Source organism: Callithrix jacchus, chromosome 4 (assembly GCF_049354715.1).
Source record: "Callithrix jacchus isolate 240 chromosome 4, calJac240_pri, whole genome shotgun sequence".
In the NCBI taxonomy this organism is placed as follows: Eukaryota; Metazoa; Chordata; class Mammalia; order Primates; family Cebidae; genus Callithrix; species Callithrix jacchus.
The window spans coordinates 160,955,787-160,973,957 of record NC_133505.1 but is presented as its reverse complement, the minus strand read 5'-3'; the positions used below and the strand labels follow the sequence as shown (position 1 = coordinate 160,973,957).

Below are 18,171 nucleotides of genomic sequence, written 5' to 3'. Positions count from 1 at the left end.
TTTTTTGAGATGGAGTCTCACTCAGTTGTTCAGGCTGGAGTACAATCACGTGATCTTGGCTCACTGCAACGTCTGCTTCCTGGGTTCAAGTGATTATCCTACCTCAGCCTCCCGAGTAGCTGGGATTACAGGCATAAGCCACCATGCCCTGCTAATTTTGTATTTTTAGTTTCACCATGTTGGCCAGGCTGGTCTTAAACTCCTGTCCTCAGAGATCCACCTGCCTCTGCCTCCCAAGGTGCTGAGATAACAGTTGTGAGCTACCGCACCTGGCCTTCCTTGGAGTTCTGAATGCTTGACATTGGCAGGCATGCCCCATAGGATGATGTAATGCAACTGAACCGTAAAATGCCTTCTCTATCTTATCTGCTGTTGGAAATATAGGGTGATCCATAGAGTACTGGAGTCTAGATTTTTAAATTTTATTGGCCAATAAAATTAAAAATTTTATTTAAAAATTAAAAAATGGAAGAACAAGATAGAATTTCTGAATCTTTATTTTGCTACTTAGGACATTTAAAAAACTCCAAAGAGACAAAGGCTTATATGTGCTGTCACCATTTTTTTTTGAGTTGGAGTCTTGCTCTGTCACATAGGCAGTGCAGTGGTGTGATCTTGGCTCACTGCAACCTCCACCTCCCGGGTTCAAGCAATTCTCTTGCCTCAACCTCCCGAGTAGCTGGGATTACAGGCATCTGCCACTGTGCCTAGCTAATTTTTGTATTTTTTGTCGAGACAGGGTTTCACCATCTCGGCCAGGCTGATCTTGAACTCCTGACCTCGTGGTCCACCCACCTTGGCCTCCCAAAGTGCTGGGATTACAGGCCTGAGCTCCTCCCCGCCCAGCTGCTGTCACCATTTTTTCAAAAGAAGGCATATATTTCAACATCAAAATGTAGGAAAGATAAAAATCTCAGAATAAATGAAGTTCTTCCCAAAAGTGTCCTTGTTGGTTATATTAGTCCATTTTCACATTGCTATAAGAGTGTGAAACTACCTGAGACTGGGTAGTTTATAAAGGAAAGAGGTTTAATTGACTCACAGTTCCACATGGCTGGGGAGGCCTCAGAAAACTTACAATCATGGTGGAAGGCAAAGGGGGAAACAAGGCACATCTTACGTGGTGGCAGGAGAGACAGTGAGCGAGGCGGGAACCGCCAAACACTTTTAAACTATCAGATCTCATGAGAACTCACTCACTGGAACAGCATGGGGGAAACCACCCCCATGATCCAAGCACCTCCCATCAGGTCCCTCCCTCAACATGTGGGGATTACAATTTGAGATGAGATTTGGGTGGGGATACAGAGCTAACCGTATCACTGGGATGTTGCTTTGATGTTTTCTCTCTGTACTAATGAAAATGTTGCCAAGGCTTGTCATGCAATAAGGAATAGGTGAGCGATATTCAAGGGTTTAGGTTCATATGCTTTGCACCCATCACTCATCTCCACTCAGGTAACATTATTTTGTTTCTGGAATGGCTCCAGCTTTTGCTCTCTTTTTCCATTTTGGAGGCAGAGTCTCACTCTGTTGACCATACTGGAGTGCAGTGGCATGATCTTGGCTCGCCACAATCTCTGCCCCCTGGGTTCAAGTGATTCTCCTGCCTCAGCCTCCCGAATAGGTGGGACTACAGATGCGTGCCACCATGCCTGGCTAATTTTTGTATTTTTAGTAGAGATGGGGTTTCACCATGTTGGCCAGGCTGGTCTCGAACTCCTGGCCTCAGGAGATCCACCCACCATGGCCTCCAAAGTGCTTGGCTTACAGTCATGAACCACCACACCCAGCTTCTCTTTTTTCATAATTATCTATTTGCTCCATCAGTGTGAATTCAGCAAAAGATTGCAAATTTTATTTTGCTCAAAGTATAATGCAGTATTCTGAAGGATTCCCAAAAGAGGCCCTTTAAGTTTCTGGAGAGCATTGAAGAATAGGACAACTCGTGATAAGGAGATTTTTCAGATCCTAGAACAGTGAATTGAAAGTTACATAAATCAGTTTTGGAGAATGAAATCCTAATGTGTGTCAAACAGACATAAATATCATGCCTTTATTTTTGACTCTTTTATTATTGGTCACTTTTTGAAATAACACGGGGACACCTTTTTTGAAAATGAAAGGTAGAGAATGGTGGTTTAATCACGATGTCTTTTATTCTTTTTTTGGTTTTATTTGTGAAAAATAGGCTGCGCAGCAGGCATCTTCATCCTCACCCAGCCTGAGTGGAACATCATGTTCTTTCTCTTCCCTGGAAAATACAGTGAAGACACCCAGCAGTTTTCCTTCCTCCTTATCTAAAGAGAGACAGTCCTGGCCTGACACAGTTAACAGTTTGTCTGCTGCTGAAGACGAGGGACAACCAATAACGTTTGCTGTGCAGGTTCATTCACCTGTACCTGCAGAGACAGGCAGCCACAAGGTCCCGGAAAACAGCTTTGTCACATCAGAAAGTGGATTTTTGAACTCTTTATCTAGTGATGATACTTCTTCATTGAGTAGCAATCACGACCATCTTACTGTCCCAGATAAGCCTGCTGGATCAAAGGTCATGGACAAAGGTAAACCAAGAAATTGTTCATTCTTCTTTAGAGAATGAATATTTGTGTGTGTGTATGGAACTCTAATATTAATTTGTAACAAGAATGGTTAAATTCATGAATGGTGATTCAAGAATTAGTCAAGTGGGGTTATGCCCAGAGGTTGCTTTGTAGAGGGGTTGCATGTGGCAACTCCAGCTACTAGGCCACTAATTACTTGCTGTAAGTGTCACTAACCAACTGCTTCAGAACTGTAAGACATGTGATCATAAAATAATGATACTTTTTCACTAATCAGAGAAAAACCTTGCCTCTTTCTTTGGTCCCATGTCACATGCTCTGGAGCTTGTGGTGGTTAAATCAGGACTTTGTAGTCTGGTATTTTTCACATTACATTGATAGTTCAAAATGAGCTGTAAGCAGCTGCCTTCCCTGGGTTGTGCCCCAGACACTGTCTAATTCTTAGCCCGCCAGCTCCTGAATGTTCCTGTGTGGTTAATGGGAAGACAATTTGCCCGCACTTTGTGCAGCATTAGAACCTTTACATATAAAGGAGAGCACAACTTATGTGTTTGAAAAACATTTTAAGTTTTAACAAAGGAAAGAGTTAATTGAGCATGGAAGGCAATAATATGAGGTTTAAAAAATACTCTGATAACTGGTCCTTACCTTTTATTCAGGACTAATGTATTTTTATTTCTGTTCTATCATAATGTCTTTTCTGATTGTGTGCTATTATTCATTTTGCTGTAAAACAGGGTTACCTGATGGAAGATACTGAGCAGTGAAAGAATGATGAGTTTGGTTTGTTTATTTTTTGGTGTGCCATTGAGAGAAAGTTGACTTGCTAGATTCCCATAATAACCTGCCAGAGTGTCTAATGATGTAGATGACCGCTCTCCCCTCTCCTCTAGCCTAATCACGGAAGACTTCTTTAAGTTCTCAAATTTCAGATGGGTACCCTGTTAATTTAATTTTTGGTATCAGAGTAATTTGGCCAAGGATCACAACTTTAGACCAAGTTGTTTTGTGTGTGCGTGTATCTGTATAGTGTTTTAAAACTATGTAAATTTGAATAGTCAGCCTGGTAACTAATTCTCCAGGTTATAATAGCTATCGCCACTCTCTGAGGCCTTACCTAAAGATATTTTATACAGATCTGTCTGGCCTCTGATGGAGTTTTTCTTTTTCTTTTCTTTCTTTTTTTTTTTATTGAGACAGAGTCTTGCTCTATCAGCAGGCTAGAGTGCAGTGGCATAATCTCAGCCCATTACAACCTCCACCTCCTGGGTTCAAGTGATTCTCCTGTCTCAGGCTCCCAAGTAGCTGGAACTACAGGCAAGCACCACTATGCCCAGCTACTTTTTGTATTTTTAGTAGAGATGGGGTTTTACCATGTTGGCCAGGATGGTCTCAATCTCTTCACTTCATGATCTGTCCACCTCTGCCTCCCAAAGTGCTGGGATTATAGGTGTGAGCCACTGCACCCGGCCTTGATGGCATTTTTCTTATACCCTTCCCCACTATTTAGGCCAACTATTTATTTTACATTAGAAGAACTGGAGTGAATAAAGTCATTGGCAAACCAACCTATTTGTAGAGGTGCAGGAGTAGCATAGGGAGGAGAAAGGAAATAGTGCCACCGAGGAGTGTAGAGGGCTAAAGACTGGACTGTGAGAACGGAAAGAGTAGTCTCAACCCACCCTCAGGTTTGTGAGGTGCTGCTGTGTGGACAAAGTATTGAGCTTAAATGCATGTCCTTGGAAGCACAAAATTGAGTTCAATGGTGCAAGTCAAAAGGAGGTAGATTTAACCTCAGCATAAGAACTTTGTTTTTGATGTTATGAGCTGTTCAACATAGAATAGGTTCCTTGGAAGTGATGCATTCCTTGTCACTGGATGTGTTCACTCATTCTGAGACAGCCATTTTCATTGACTATTGATTGCATATTCATCAGAACTTTTGTTCTTGAAAGCATATATTGAAGAGAGAACTTAAGTATCTTGAACTAGGTGACTTCTACCTTGATATGTGGAAAAAACTTCCAGATATAGGATTGGTAGAACTAAAGAAAATAATAAAAAGTACTACATCTATTATTTTTCTCCTTCAAACTCTTACTTTAATCATTGGGTTATAAGTAGAACTTAAAAAAATTCACACACACACACACACACACACACACACACACACAAACATGGAATGAGCATAGCTTCAAAATTATACTAGAGAATAAAATCCCATTTGCATTCTTTCCCAAGAGGTAACCCTGGAGGTTGATCGTTTTCCTTTAGGACCATAGTCAGGGAGTCATGGGAAGATGCACCAGGGCTTGTTCATGGCTAAATGCCATTCCAGGATCGCATGTGCTATAGAGCCTGGCTGGGAACCAACAGCCCTTTTAATGTAAGAATGAAGCAACTTGGTATTATTTAGTTTTGAGTTACACACAGAGTGACCAGCCAAATCTGTGTACTTCTTCAAACAGCTCAGTGTGATGGTATTCCTCTTGGTAAAAGGAAAAGAAAATGAAAGTTTTTTTTTTCTCATTGATTTGTTGGCAGTTGCCATATGCTACAGAATTTTTGCTGATGATTTTCTCCTGCTGCTGGGGATTTGGTTAAATTCCCAGAAGAACTGAACCACTTAAAGTCATCTCTATGGAAACAGCAACCCAATCTTTGCTTGCATTTGTGATGACTTGCTGTTGAGTAATCAAATTTCATTTTGTGCATTTTTTACATGTGTGTTTATGTGGAGACAAAGGTAGCTTTTCATTCTCGAGACTTTTAAAAAGTATTGTTGTGAGTTAGTAATAAAAAAATTCCTGAAATTCCTTTGTCTGAAATATTGTTCAAGGTGTTTTTATGTCAGGGATAGAAGTCTTAATATGGTTCAAAATGAGAGTTAGGATTTTAAAAGATTAAGACCCAGTCTCAAGATGCATTTGCTGGAGGAAGAGGCTTTCATCCTAGAAAAGATTCTTAAAGATTAATAACTGAGTCCTGAAACAAGCAGACAGTGCATATTATAGCCTTCCTTTTATTCAGACAATGAAAGAAATATTTTTGCAGTTGGTATGCAATTAAAATTGTTGTTGCTAGGATTTTATGCTGAATTTAAATATTCTGTTAGACATTTCCTCTTTTAGTGTAAGATATTAAAAAAATAAAATCAGGGTGTTAATTGCATCCTATTGCCTCTCTTCACTGAGAGTTCCAGGTTCCGGAGCTCTAGGAATTATTCACTGATTATTTTCACAAAGCATCATGGGAAGAGGTGAGAGGGTTAATGGCATGTTCATTTCAGCTTATTTTTACCCTGTGCTCCTCCTTTCTTTGTTAGAATTTTTTTGAGCCACTACCTATGCCAGTGTGATAATAGGTCACACAGTGTGTCTCTCTAGAGAGATGTGCAACACACTACCTGCTGACAATGTGGAGACAGTGTTACTTCTACTTAATGAATGGAGTAACCATACTCTGGATGCTGAAAAGCTTCATGTCAACTGTTAAGACTAATACCCAATTTATACAAATAAATAATCAGGTACAAGCACAGCCAGAGTTGATCTGGGAGTCATGTAGATAACAAGCTGAATTTAAAACAACAAAAACAGAAAAACACCTTGTTATAGAAGAGACAAGCATTCTAGAGCATGCATGACATCTCAGGAAAGTGACATGAATCAGCCAGATTTTAGGATTTAACAAATATTAACAAAATTGTACACAATCTGAGTGTGAACAGTACTTTAGCTAGCTACTTTGAGTGTTGCTGTTAGAATCATGTAGTATGCCTCCTCAGGGAGCGAGTATGTCATAAAAAATAAGTCTAAAACTGGACTCCATTCAAATAATTTTGCATTTATTATTATTATTTTTAGTACCTAATAAGTACTGATATACTTTGTGCTAAAGTGAAAAAAATGTGAACACGGGGGGCCAGGTGCTGTGGCTCACGCCTTTAATCCCAGCACTTTGGGAGCCTGAGACAGGTGGATCATGAGGTCAGGAGTTTGAGACCAGCCTGGCCAACATGGTGAAAGCTTGTCTCTACTAAAAATACAAAAATTAGCCAGTTGTGGTGGCACACACCTGTAAAACTAGCTACTCAGGAGGCTGAGGCAGGATAATTTTTTGAAGGTTTCAGAGAGCTGAGATCATGCCACTATACCCAAGCCTGGGTCACAGAACAAGAATCCATCTAAAAAAAAAAATGAACAAGATACAACTCTTGTCTAAAAATTTTTAATACCTAATGGAATAAGTGGGAGAAACTAGACACATTTAACAAAAGAAAGCAGAATAAAGCAGGTGCCACAGAAGAGGTACGGAGCACCCCAGAGGTTTAAAAGAAAAAAGGGACCCAAGACAAGATCTCATCTAAGTGGCAGGATGTGTACATGGAAAAGGGAGGCACAGGAAAAGGGGATGGGAAGGATGTTTTGTTGAGGTTGAATACTGGGATAGGTGTTTCTTAATTTCAGCAGCTAGTGGGTGACCATTTCTAATCAGAGTAAGTTGCAAGTATGCTTTAGAAAAATTATTTTAGCTATAGAGTACGGGGAAGAATAGAATAAGGGGAGACAGGGCATAGGAAGGTTTAGGTGAGGTGGAAGCTGAGATAGGTGGCAGTGGAGATAGGAAGAAAAGGGGAGACAAGGGATTCTACAGCATGCCTATCAGGGTGAATACTGATTTTGGTCTTTGCATCCTTAGCACTTAATTTTGTTCCTAGAATATTTCCTGGTAACTTTGTTTGGCAAAGTGTGTATCATCTGATGTTGGGAAAACCTTGAATATGTGATCATTGGTGTCAATGGCATTCAACTCAGGCGTGGGTGACTCACCACCTGCTGATCCTGTGTCAGGTGGCTAAAGATCTCTGAGTTGTCATGAAGTTATGATGATTAGGTTACCTGCAAATTTGTGTGATTTAACTAGGCCATTCATAGTACTCAGATTTTACATCATCTTTGTTTTTCTTCTTCCTGTAATTTTTCCTGAGGCTAGGAGTTAGGAGTGGTAGGTGGTGGGAAGTCACTGGAGCAAAGGTTTGAGAGATGGTGGCATGTGTAATCCAGACTTTGGAGGTATGCAAGCTAAGAGTGCCGATGACAGTTTGAAAGGAGTGGGAAGATTTGAGGAGCTGGAAGTCATAATTGAAAAAGGAGGGTAGTAGATTCAGAAGAGACAGAGTGTGAATAAGTTAAGAGGAATCTTCCACTCAGAAAGGAATAAGTTTCGTGGTGAGGAATTTTATTTTATTTTATTTTTTATTTGAGACGGAGTTTCTCTTTTGTTGCTCAGACTGCAGTGGAATGTACGATCTTGGCTCACCGCAACCTCCGCCTCTTAGGTTCAAGTGATTCTGTTGCCTCTGCCTCTGAGTAGCTGGGATTACAGGCATGCACCACTATGCCCAGCTAATTTTGTATTTTTAGTAAAGATGGGGTTTTACCATGTTGACTAGGATAGTCTCGAAGTCCTGATCTCAGGTGATCCACCTGCCTCGGCCTCTCAAAGTGCTGGAATTACGTGAGCCATCGTGATTTTAGATGTAAAACACTTTGAAACATTGAGGAGAGGGTATTAAAAATAATTTTAAAAAAAGAAAGCAGTTAGGGCACTGAATACTCACAGAGAAACATCATGCTGATGGAAGACAATGGAAAGTGTGATAATTGGAGTTTTTAAAAATAGACACTGAGGCTTTGCTTTTCTAATAAAGTCGTTCCCCTATTAAAAAGGGCATTAAGTATGCTAGGTGTCCACTGCTCTGGGCATTAAGTATGGTAGGTGTACCACTGCTCTGGGCATTAAGTATGGTAGGTGTACCACTGCTCTGGGCATTAAGTATGCTAGGTGTACCACTGCTCTGGGCATTAAGTATGCTAGGTGTACCACTGATCTGGGCATTAAGTATGCTAGGTGTACCACTGCTCTGGGCATTAAGTATGCTAGGTGTACCACTGCTCTGGGCATTAAGTATGCTAGGTGTACCACTGCTCTGGGCATTAAGTATGCTAGGTGTACCACTGCTCTGGGCATTAAGTATGCTAGGTGTACCACTGCTCTGGGCATTAAGTATGCTAGGTGTACCACTGCTCTGGGCATTAAGTATGCTAGGTGTACCACTGCTCTGGGCATTAAGTATGCTAGGTGTACCACTGCTCTGGGCATTAAGTATGCTAGGTGTACCACTGCTCTGGGCATTAAGTATGCTAGGTGTACCACTGCTCTGGGCATTAAGTATGCTAGGTGTACCACTGCTCTGGGCATTAAGTATGCTAGGTGTACCACTGCTCTGGGCATTAAGTATGCTAGGTGTACCACTGCTCTGGGCATTAAGTATGCTAGGTGTACCACTGCTCTGGGCATTAAGTATGCTAGGTGTACCACTGCTCTGGGCATTAAGTATGCTAGGTGTACCACTGCTCTGGGCATTAAGTATGCTAGGTGTACCACTGCTCACGGCCACAAATTCCCGCTCAGAATACCACATTTATTACAGATGAAAACTGCGTCTGTCTTGACAAAAATAAGTCTTTGAAGTCTGTCACCTTGGGCATCCCTTTTAACAGTAAACTACTACAATTGTGTTTTATCAACAATTTTTTGAGCTCTTTTTGTCTATATAGAGTATGGAAAACAGCATTGGAAAAAACATAGGGAGTATTTTCATATCTGATACTGGGGTCATTTTCAAATTAATGTGGCTTTGAGCCAAAGTGATCTGTCACAGGCCGGTCCTCCTTTGTCAGTCTGGCGGCAAGGCGGAAGTGTTTGTTTTGCTTATCATGTGGTCTAGTGGGGTAGAGGGTTGGAAAGTTATCAGAGGGGTCTTCAATTTTTCTTCTCTTTCTTATAACTTCTTGTTGTTGATTAAATTCTTGGTTTTCTTTCTTTTTCAATGTTATGATTATTTACTCCTTAGCAGGAGAGTATATGGAGATAGATGCATATTTTAATTTACTTTTAGTTTTTTATTTCCATAGGTTTTTGGAGAAGAGATGGTGGGGTTTGGTTACTTGAATGAATTCTTCAGTGGTGCTTTCTGAGACTTTGGTGCACATATCACCTGAGCAGTATACACTATACCCAATTTATAGTCTTTTATCCCTCACCTCCATCTTATCCTTTCCCTCAAGTCCCCAAAGTCCGTCTAATCATGCCTTTTCATCCTCATAGCTTAGCTCCCACTTAAGAGTGAGAACATAGGATGCTTGGTTTTCCATTCCAGAGTTACTTCACTTTGAATAATGGCCTCCAATTCCGTGTAAGGTTGCTGTGAATGCCATTATTTTGTTCCTTTTTATGGCTGAGTAGTATTCTATGGTATATATACATACCACAATTTCTTTATCCACTCATCCATTGATGGGCATTTGGGCTGGTTCTATATTTTAGTGATTGTGAACTGAGCTGCTGTAAACATGCATGTGCAAGTATCTTTTTTTGTGTAACGACTTCTTTTCCTCTGGGTAGATACCCAGTAGTGGGATTGCTGGATCAAATGGTAGTTCTGCTTTTAGTTCCTTAAGGACTCTCCACACTGTTTTCCATAGTGGTTGTGCTAGTTTACATTCCTACTGGCAGTGTAGAAGTGATCCTTGTTCACCACATCCACACCAACATCTATTATTTTTTGATAATGGACATTATTGCAGGAATAAAGTTGTATTACACTGTGGTTTTGATTTGCATTTCCCTGACAATTAGTGGTTTTCATCACTAATTGAGCATTTTTTCATGTTGGCCATTTGTATGTCTCCTTTTGGGAATTGTCTATTCATGTTTGTAGCCCACTTTTTGATAGGATTGTTTTTTTTCCTTGCTAATCTGAGTTCCTTACAGATTCTGGATATTGGTCCTTTGTCAGATGTGCAGATAATGAAGATTTGCTCCCACTCTGAGGGTTGCCTGTTTACTCTGCTGATTGTTTCTTTTGCTGTGCTAAAGCTTTTTGGCTTAATTAAGTCCAAATGCTTAGTTTTCTAGTTCTTTTCATCACTGCTGTTATTTATATATTTTATCATTTCCACTGTTTCATGGAAATTGTTAATTATAGTGAAAAGCATCATATACATACAAGTGTTCTCTCTCTCTCTCTATGTATCTAAAATATTCCATAAATACACACACATGCATACACACACACGCAATGTCCATGTGGCCACCATTTGGCCCAAGAAACAGAAATTAGCCTTCAAATTACTTGTGAGGGTGTGGGGCATTGAGAGTGCTGACCCATGCTGAAGAGATGTATTTTGGTGGAACCAATTTAGAAAGCAGTTGGTCATCATCTAGTAAAGTTGAAGATAGGCATACATCATGGCCAGCAATTTTATTTCCAGGTGTATGCCCCTAGAGAAATGCAGGCATAATGCAGAAACTCCTTGTAATATTCTCTCTGTCTAGCTGGAATTCATTCATTTTCATTGCTTTATAGTACTCTATAGTTATACTATACAACAATAAAAGTATCTACTATTGATGAACACTTTTTTTCCAGCCATGGTCTCTTATATAAAATGCTGCTGTAGACATTCTTATTTCTCTCTCTCTCTCTCTCTATATGTATATATATTTTTTTGAGATGAAGTCTTGCTTTGTCACCCAGGCTGGAGTGAGGTGGTGCAATCTCAGCTCAGTGAAACCTCTTCCTCCTGGGTTCAAGCAATTCTTCTGCCTCAGCCCCCTGAGTAGCTGGGGCTACAGGTGCGCAGCACCATGCCCGGCTAATTTTTGTATTTTTAGTAGAGATGGGGTTTCACCATATTGGCCAGGCTGGTCTCGAACTCCTGAGCTCGTGATCTGCGCACCTTGGCCTCCCAAAGTGCTGGGATTACTGGCATGAGCCACTGCACCTGGCCTGACATTCTTATTTTAAATTAATAGGTTTAAGTTTGTAGAGCAGTTTTCAATTTATAGAAAAATTGAGCAGAAAGTACAGAGTATACATATACCCCTCCATTCCCTACACTGTTTCCTCTATTATTAACACCTTGTAGTAATATGGTTCATTTGTTACAACTGGCAATAAATATTCATTCTTTTTTATTAACTAAAGTCTATGGTTTACATTAGGGTTCACTGTTTATGTTGTACAGTTCTATGGATTTTGACAAATGTATAATATCATGTATCCACTATTATGGTGTCACACAGACTAGGTTCACTGCCGTGAAAAATATCCCCTGTGCTCCATTTATTCATCCTTCTACCCTTCCACCAAGAACCTGACAACCACTAATCTTTTTTGCTACCTCTTTAGTTTGGCCTTTCCAGAGTGTCACATAGTTGCAATCATATGTATGATATGTACCCTTTCTAGATTGGCTTCTGTCATTTGGTAATATGAATTTAAGCTTCTTCTAAGTGTTTTGTGGCTTGATAGGTCAGTTTTTAATCATTGAATAATGTTCCATTGAATAGATGCATCACAATTTGTTATTCATTTACCTATTGAAAGACATCCATGTTGCTTTCTAGTTTTTAAAATTATGAATAACCCTGCTATAAGTGTGTGTGAGTTTTCAACTCTTTTGGGTAAATATGAATGAGAACAATTGCTGGATTTTATGGTAAGAGTATGTTTAACTTCCTAAGAGATGCCAAACTGTCTTGCAAAGTGGCTGTACCATTTTGTATTCCCACCAGCAATGAATGAGAGTTCCTGTTGCTTCACATCCTTGCCAACATTTGGTAATGTCTCTGTTTTGGATTTTTGCCATCCCTGTAAGTTGGTAGTAGCATCTCATTGTTTTAATTTAGAATTCCCTAATGACTCATGATGTAGAGCATTTTTTCATATGCTTTTTTGGCTATCTATATGCCTTCTTTTCTTTAATATAAAGTGGCTGCTCAGAATTTATTAATTTTCATATACACCTTCTTTTTTGAGGTATACATTGAGATCTTTTAATTTTTTTATCTTTTTTATTAGCTTTTTATTTTCTTATTGTTGGGTCTTTGTATGTGTGTGTATATGTATAATATTTTTAATGTCAAAAGTCGTTTTATTAGTCTACATGTCAAGTTAATGATTTTTGCTTATGTGATGTTGACAGATATGTATTTTATGAATTTTTGGGACCAGATTCAAACTGGGTCAATATAAGTATAGGAAGTACATAAGAGCAGAATATTTAGTTTGATGATACATTATTGTCTACAAGATAGTTTACTTTTTATTTTTATTTAATTTCTTACCTATAATTGACACATAACAAATGTACATATTAACATGGTACAGTGTGGGCTCACTGCAGCCTCTGCCTCCCAGGTTCAAGTGATTCTCCTGCCTCAGCCTCCATGTTATAGGCACCTGCCACTATATCCAGCTAAGTTTTGCATTTTTAGTAGAGACAGGGTTTCACCATGTTGACCAAACTGGACTTGAACTCCTGACCTCAGGTGATACACTCACCTCCGCCTCCCAAAGTACTGGAATTACAGGTATGAGCCACCGTGCCCAACCCAATGTGATGTTTCAAAGCATGAATATATAGTATAATGATCAAATCTGGGTAATACCATATCCATCACTTGAAGCATTTATTATTTATTTGTGGTAACAATGTTAAAAATATTCTAGCTATCTTGAACTATATACTACATTCTTATTTGCTATAGTCACTCTAATTATTAAATCCTTTACTTATGTGTTTTGCAAATATTTTCCTCAGTCTAAGGCTTGTCTTTAAATGTTTTTAATGAAAATTCTTACATACATATTTTGGTCCACATATGCCTACATTTCTCTAAGGGTATATACCTGGAAATGGAATTGCTGGCCATGATATATGCTTATCTTCAGCTTTGCTAGATGATGACAATTGCTTTCTAAATTGGTTCCACCAAAACACATCTCTTTAGATGTATTTCAGAGCCCCACATCCTTACTGGTAAAGTTGGGTTTCTAAATCTTTGCAAAACTGGCAGGTGGTAATGTTTTTTTTTTTTTTTTTTTTTTTTTGAGACAGAGTCTCACTCCATCCCCAGGCGCCAGGCTGGAATGCAGTGGCATGACCTTGGCTCACTGCAACCTCCACTTCCTGGGTTCAAGCAATTCTCTTGACTCAGCCTCCCGAGTAGCTGGGACTACAGGTGCGTGCCACCATGCCCAGCTAATTTTTTTGTATTTTTAGTAGAGACAGGGTTTCACCACGTTGGCCAGGTTGGTCTCGATCTCTTGACCTTGTGATCCACCTGCCTCGGCCTCCCAAAGTGCTGGGGTAATCTTGATTATGGATTAGCACATCGACGAGTGTTTATTTCATTTTTTTACCCATACTTTTACAAGTGTAGTTTTGTTTTTCCAGTGGATTTGTAGGAATTTATACATTCTAAATACTCTGTCAGTTTAACTGTTGAAAATATATTTTCTACCTTTTACTTCACTTTTCTTGTAAAGTAGTATCCTTTAATGAATAGAACTCAGTTTTAATGGGGTTAACGTCTATCCTTTCCCTATGGCTAAATGCTTTTTTATCTCGATTAAGAAATTCCCCTCTACACTGGTATCTTAAAGATATTCTTCCATATTTTATAAACGTTAGTCCACTTGGAATTCATGTGTTCCGTGGATAAGATACAGTATCATCTTACTCCATATGCATATGTAATTTTCCTAGTATAATTTCCGTAAACACCATTTTTCTACCAACTGTCCAAGTAAGCCCTCAGTGCTGCCTTTTTTGTGAATCCAGTGCTTGTGCTTTTTGGACTTTCATCTCTCCAGTGGGCTACTTTTTCTACCCTGGCTCATACCATTCCTTTTACAAAATAAGCTTTGAAATCTGGTAGACACGTTTTCCTACTTTGTTATTTTTTTAGGAGTGTTTAGGATACTCTTGGCCATTTTAACCTCCCTATATATTTTAGAATCACCTAGTGAAATTACTCACACATACACACACATGAACATGCATGCACACACACAAAGTCTGTGGAACTGTGGCATGAATTGCATTACATTTTTAGATTCAATCTGGGGGAAACAGAAATTGTTACAACCTAAAATTTTCCAGTACGTGAAGTTGGTCTCTTTACCTTTCTCCATTTATTTTCTTTCTTACATCTTATAATACAATTTCACAATTTATATTTTCTTTTTTTTTTTTTTGAGACAAAGTCTCGCTCTGTCACCAGGCTGGAGTGCAGGGGCTCAATCTCAGCTCACTGCAAACTCTGCCTCCTGGATTCAAGTGATTCTCCTGCCTTAGCCTACCGAGTAGCTGGGACTACAGGCATGTACCACCTGCCCAGCTAATTTTTGTATTTTTAGTAGCGACAGCGTTTCACCATGTTGGCCAGGATGTTCTCAATCTCTTGACCTTGTGATCTACCTGCCTCAGCCTCCCAAAGTGCTGGGATGACAGTCATGTACCACTGCACGCGGCCCACAGTTTATATTTTCTATTAAAAGTCTTGAACATATTTGTTAGATTTACTTCTATATATTTGATATTTTTAAATGCTATTTGTAAAATCTTTTCCTCTTTTTCATTTTATCACTATTGCTGGTGTACATGAATGCAATTAGTTTTTAAAATGCATTTTAAGAATCAAACTTTCTAAATTGTCATTTTAATTCTAGTAATTTATCCTACTCTTTTATGTATATGATCATATTTCTGCCAATGATAATGGTTTTGCTTTTTTCCTTTCCAGACATTATATTTTCTACTTATTTTTATTGTTTTGGGTAAGCCCTGAAGTACAGTGCTGACAGAAATGGTGATTATGGACATTTTTGTGGTTGCTTGATCTCAGAGATCAAGGTTTCTGTGTTTCTGCACTGCCATCAACTTAGAAGTAGGTACTTTTTCATCACCTCTGTTTTACGGAAGAAGAAAAAGATCGCTATGTAACTGGGGCTTAAACTGGTTATGTAAATTGCTTAAAACAGTCATGCAACTAGGAAGTGTGAAAGTTGTATCTGAAATTCAGTTCTGTTTGAGTCAATAGCCTGAGATTCTAATCACTTTAATGCCTAAGAATAATTCTGAATAAATAAACATAAATAATCAGCAAGAAACAGGCTTGAGTTAGATATGATGTGACCCAAGTCACATATAACTAAGATAATTTCTCTTCTTCAGCAATCATATTACATGGTTTTCAGTAACTACTGGTCACCCACCTAAGGCTAGAAACAGAAGCATGTAAATACTACTGTGATATCTCTGGGCGTGGGAACTTCATTCATTCAACAATATTTGCCAAGTGCTTTTCATATGCCAAGCACCGTGCCATGAGCTGAGCAAAAAGCAAACAAAAGCCAAAATAAACACCCCCATAGAGCTATCACTGAGGAGGAGGTAGGGGATAGATTTAGCGGTTGTTAAATATCATGCTTTTTTTTTTCACAAGAGGCAGGGCGAAGGGGTTAGAGAGATACTGTACAGAGGTGGGTTATGGTATGGGGTGTGCGATTTTTCCATTGGTGGTCATGGAAAGTCTCTCTGATAAGTCAATATTTGAGCAGAAAACTATGGAGAGGAGAGGGTGAGCCAAATTAATATTCGGGGAAAAGTCTTCCAGGCAAAAAGCACATCAAGTGCAGTCAAACTGTGCTGGAGGTGATTGAAGACTAGATGCAGGAAGGCGGAGTGTGGAGTGTGTATTGTGGAGGGCGTGTGGCCAAGAGCAGAGGAGCAAGAGGTGGGCAGGGATCCCATCATGTAGGGCTGTGGTAGGCGGGGTTGCACTCTGGGATTGGCTCAAAGTGGCTACAGGGTTCCCGCTGCAGGGAGGAGTGATGCCATCTCACTGAAGTTTGAAAAGAGCTGCTTTGGCTCCATGTACGGACATAAGGGAGGATCTGCAAAGGCAGGATGCCCGGTGAGGTGGCTGCTGCATTTTTTTCAGGTGGAGGTGATGGGTTTGCTAGGAACAAATCACTAGGTTGAGAGGGAAAGTGGTCAGATGCTGGGTGTATTTTAAAGTAAGACAATAGAATTTGCTGACATGAGGTTTGAAAGAGAAAGACAGAGAGACGTCAAAGATGATTTCAAGACTTTCAGTCTGAATGACTAAAAGAATAGAGTTGTCATATCATGAGATGGAAAAGACTTACCATTTGGAGCTATAAATCGAGAACTTGAAGTTGAATTTGAAATGCCTCACAGAAATCCAGGCGAAGTCAAGCAGGTGTGGATATGTGAGTCTGGACTTCAGCAGAGGGCTTGGAGATTTATAAATGGATAATCCCTGCATTTTAGGAGGCCGAGGTGGGAGGATCCCCTGAGGTCGGCAGTTCGAGACCAGCCTGACCAACATGGAGAAACCCTGTCTCTACTAAACATACAAAAAATTAGCCAGGCATGGTGGCACATGCCTGTAATGCCAGGTACTTGGGAGGCTGAGGCAGGAGAATCGCCTGAATCTGGGAGGCGGATGTTGCAGTGAGCTGAGATTGTGCCACTGCACTCCAGCCTGGGCAACAAGAGCAAACTCTGTCTCAGAAAAATAAAAGGATAATCTTCAGCATCTAGTTGTATTTGAAAAATTGGGGCTAATTGAGATTACCAATGGAAAGAGGGTACAGAGAAGGAAGAGATCTGGTCTGAGCTCTGGGGTGCCCCAATATTGATAGACTGCAAAGAACACAAGCAAAATTTAACCCCTGTTAAGGTAGAAGGAGAATTCAAAGGGTTGTTATTCTGGGAGATAAGTCAGGAAAGGCATCCATTAGCCAAATGCTTTAGCTTTTGGCAAAAAGCCAAGATTAAACAAGCTTGTCCAACCTGGGGCCCAGGAGAGCCTTGAATGTGGCCCAACACAAATTCATAAGCTTTCTTAAAACATTATGAGAATTTTTTATGATTTGTTTTCTTTTTAGCTGATCAGCTATTGTTAGTGTATTTTATGGGTGGCCCAAGACAATTCTTCTTCTTCTAATGTGTCCCAGGGAAGCTAAAAGATTAGACACCCCTGGATTAAAAGTTGACTGTTGAGGAATTGAGGTAATCGTAATATAGAACTTGACACTAAAATATTTATAATTAGCATATGGCATATTTTGTGTTAAAATCAAAGCCAAATCTATAGCAGTTTTATGACCATATTTATTTACATATTATGTATTATGTCAGCCATACAAACTAGACCTTTAACCATGTAATGTAACATTGAACAGATTTGTAAAGTGTGGGGGCTGGTGGTAGCAGTTATGAACTGTCACAATAAAAACTCTAACGTTTTGCCATTAAAAATTACAAAGTAAACTTTGGGAGGCTGAGGCAGGTAGATCACGAGGTCAGGAGATTGAGACCATCCTGGCTAACATGGTGAAATCCCATCTCTACTAAAAATACAAAAAATTAGCTGGGTGTGGTGGCACGTACCTGTAGTCCTAGCTACTTGGGAGGCTGAGGCAGGATAATTCATTTGAACCCGGGAGGCGGAGGTTGCAGTGAGCTGAGACTGAGCCACTGCACTCCATCCTGGTGACATAGTGAGACTCTGTTTAAAAAACTAATTAGAAATATTTTCTAAGTATTTGAAAGGTACAGTGTGAATTATCTTCGTATTTGGGATGTTGGAATGAAGTGTGCCTTGGAAGTTTGGACACCTACACACTCATTAAACTCCAGATCTATAGCTGCTTCCTGGA

The 18,171-nt window shown here is 39.7% G+C and overlaps 1 protein-coding gene across 3 annotated transcripts in view; it reads left to right on the top strand.

Annotated features, from left to right (window-relative positions):
* IPCEF1 (interaction protein for cytohesin exchange factors 1) overlaps window positions 1–18,171 on the top strand; it is a 194,978-nt gene that overhangs the window by 150,235 nt on the left and 26,572 nt on the right. For all 3 annotated transcript variants that reach the window (XM_078370328.1, XM_035296999.3, XM_008995289.5), the window contains one exon: window positions 2,192–2,564. In XM_078370328.1, the coding sequence (XP_078226454.1) occupies window positions 2,192–2,564 (373 nt within the window). The remainder of the gene's footprint in view (window positions 1–2,191; window positions 2,565–18,171) is intronic.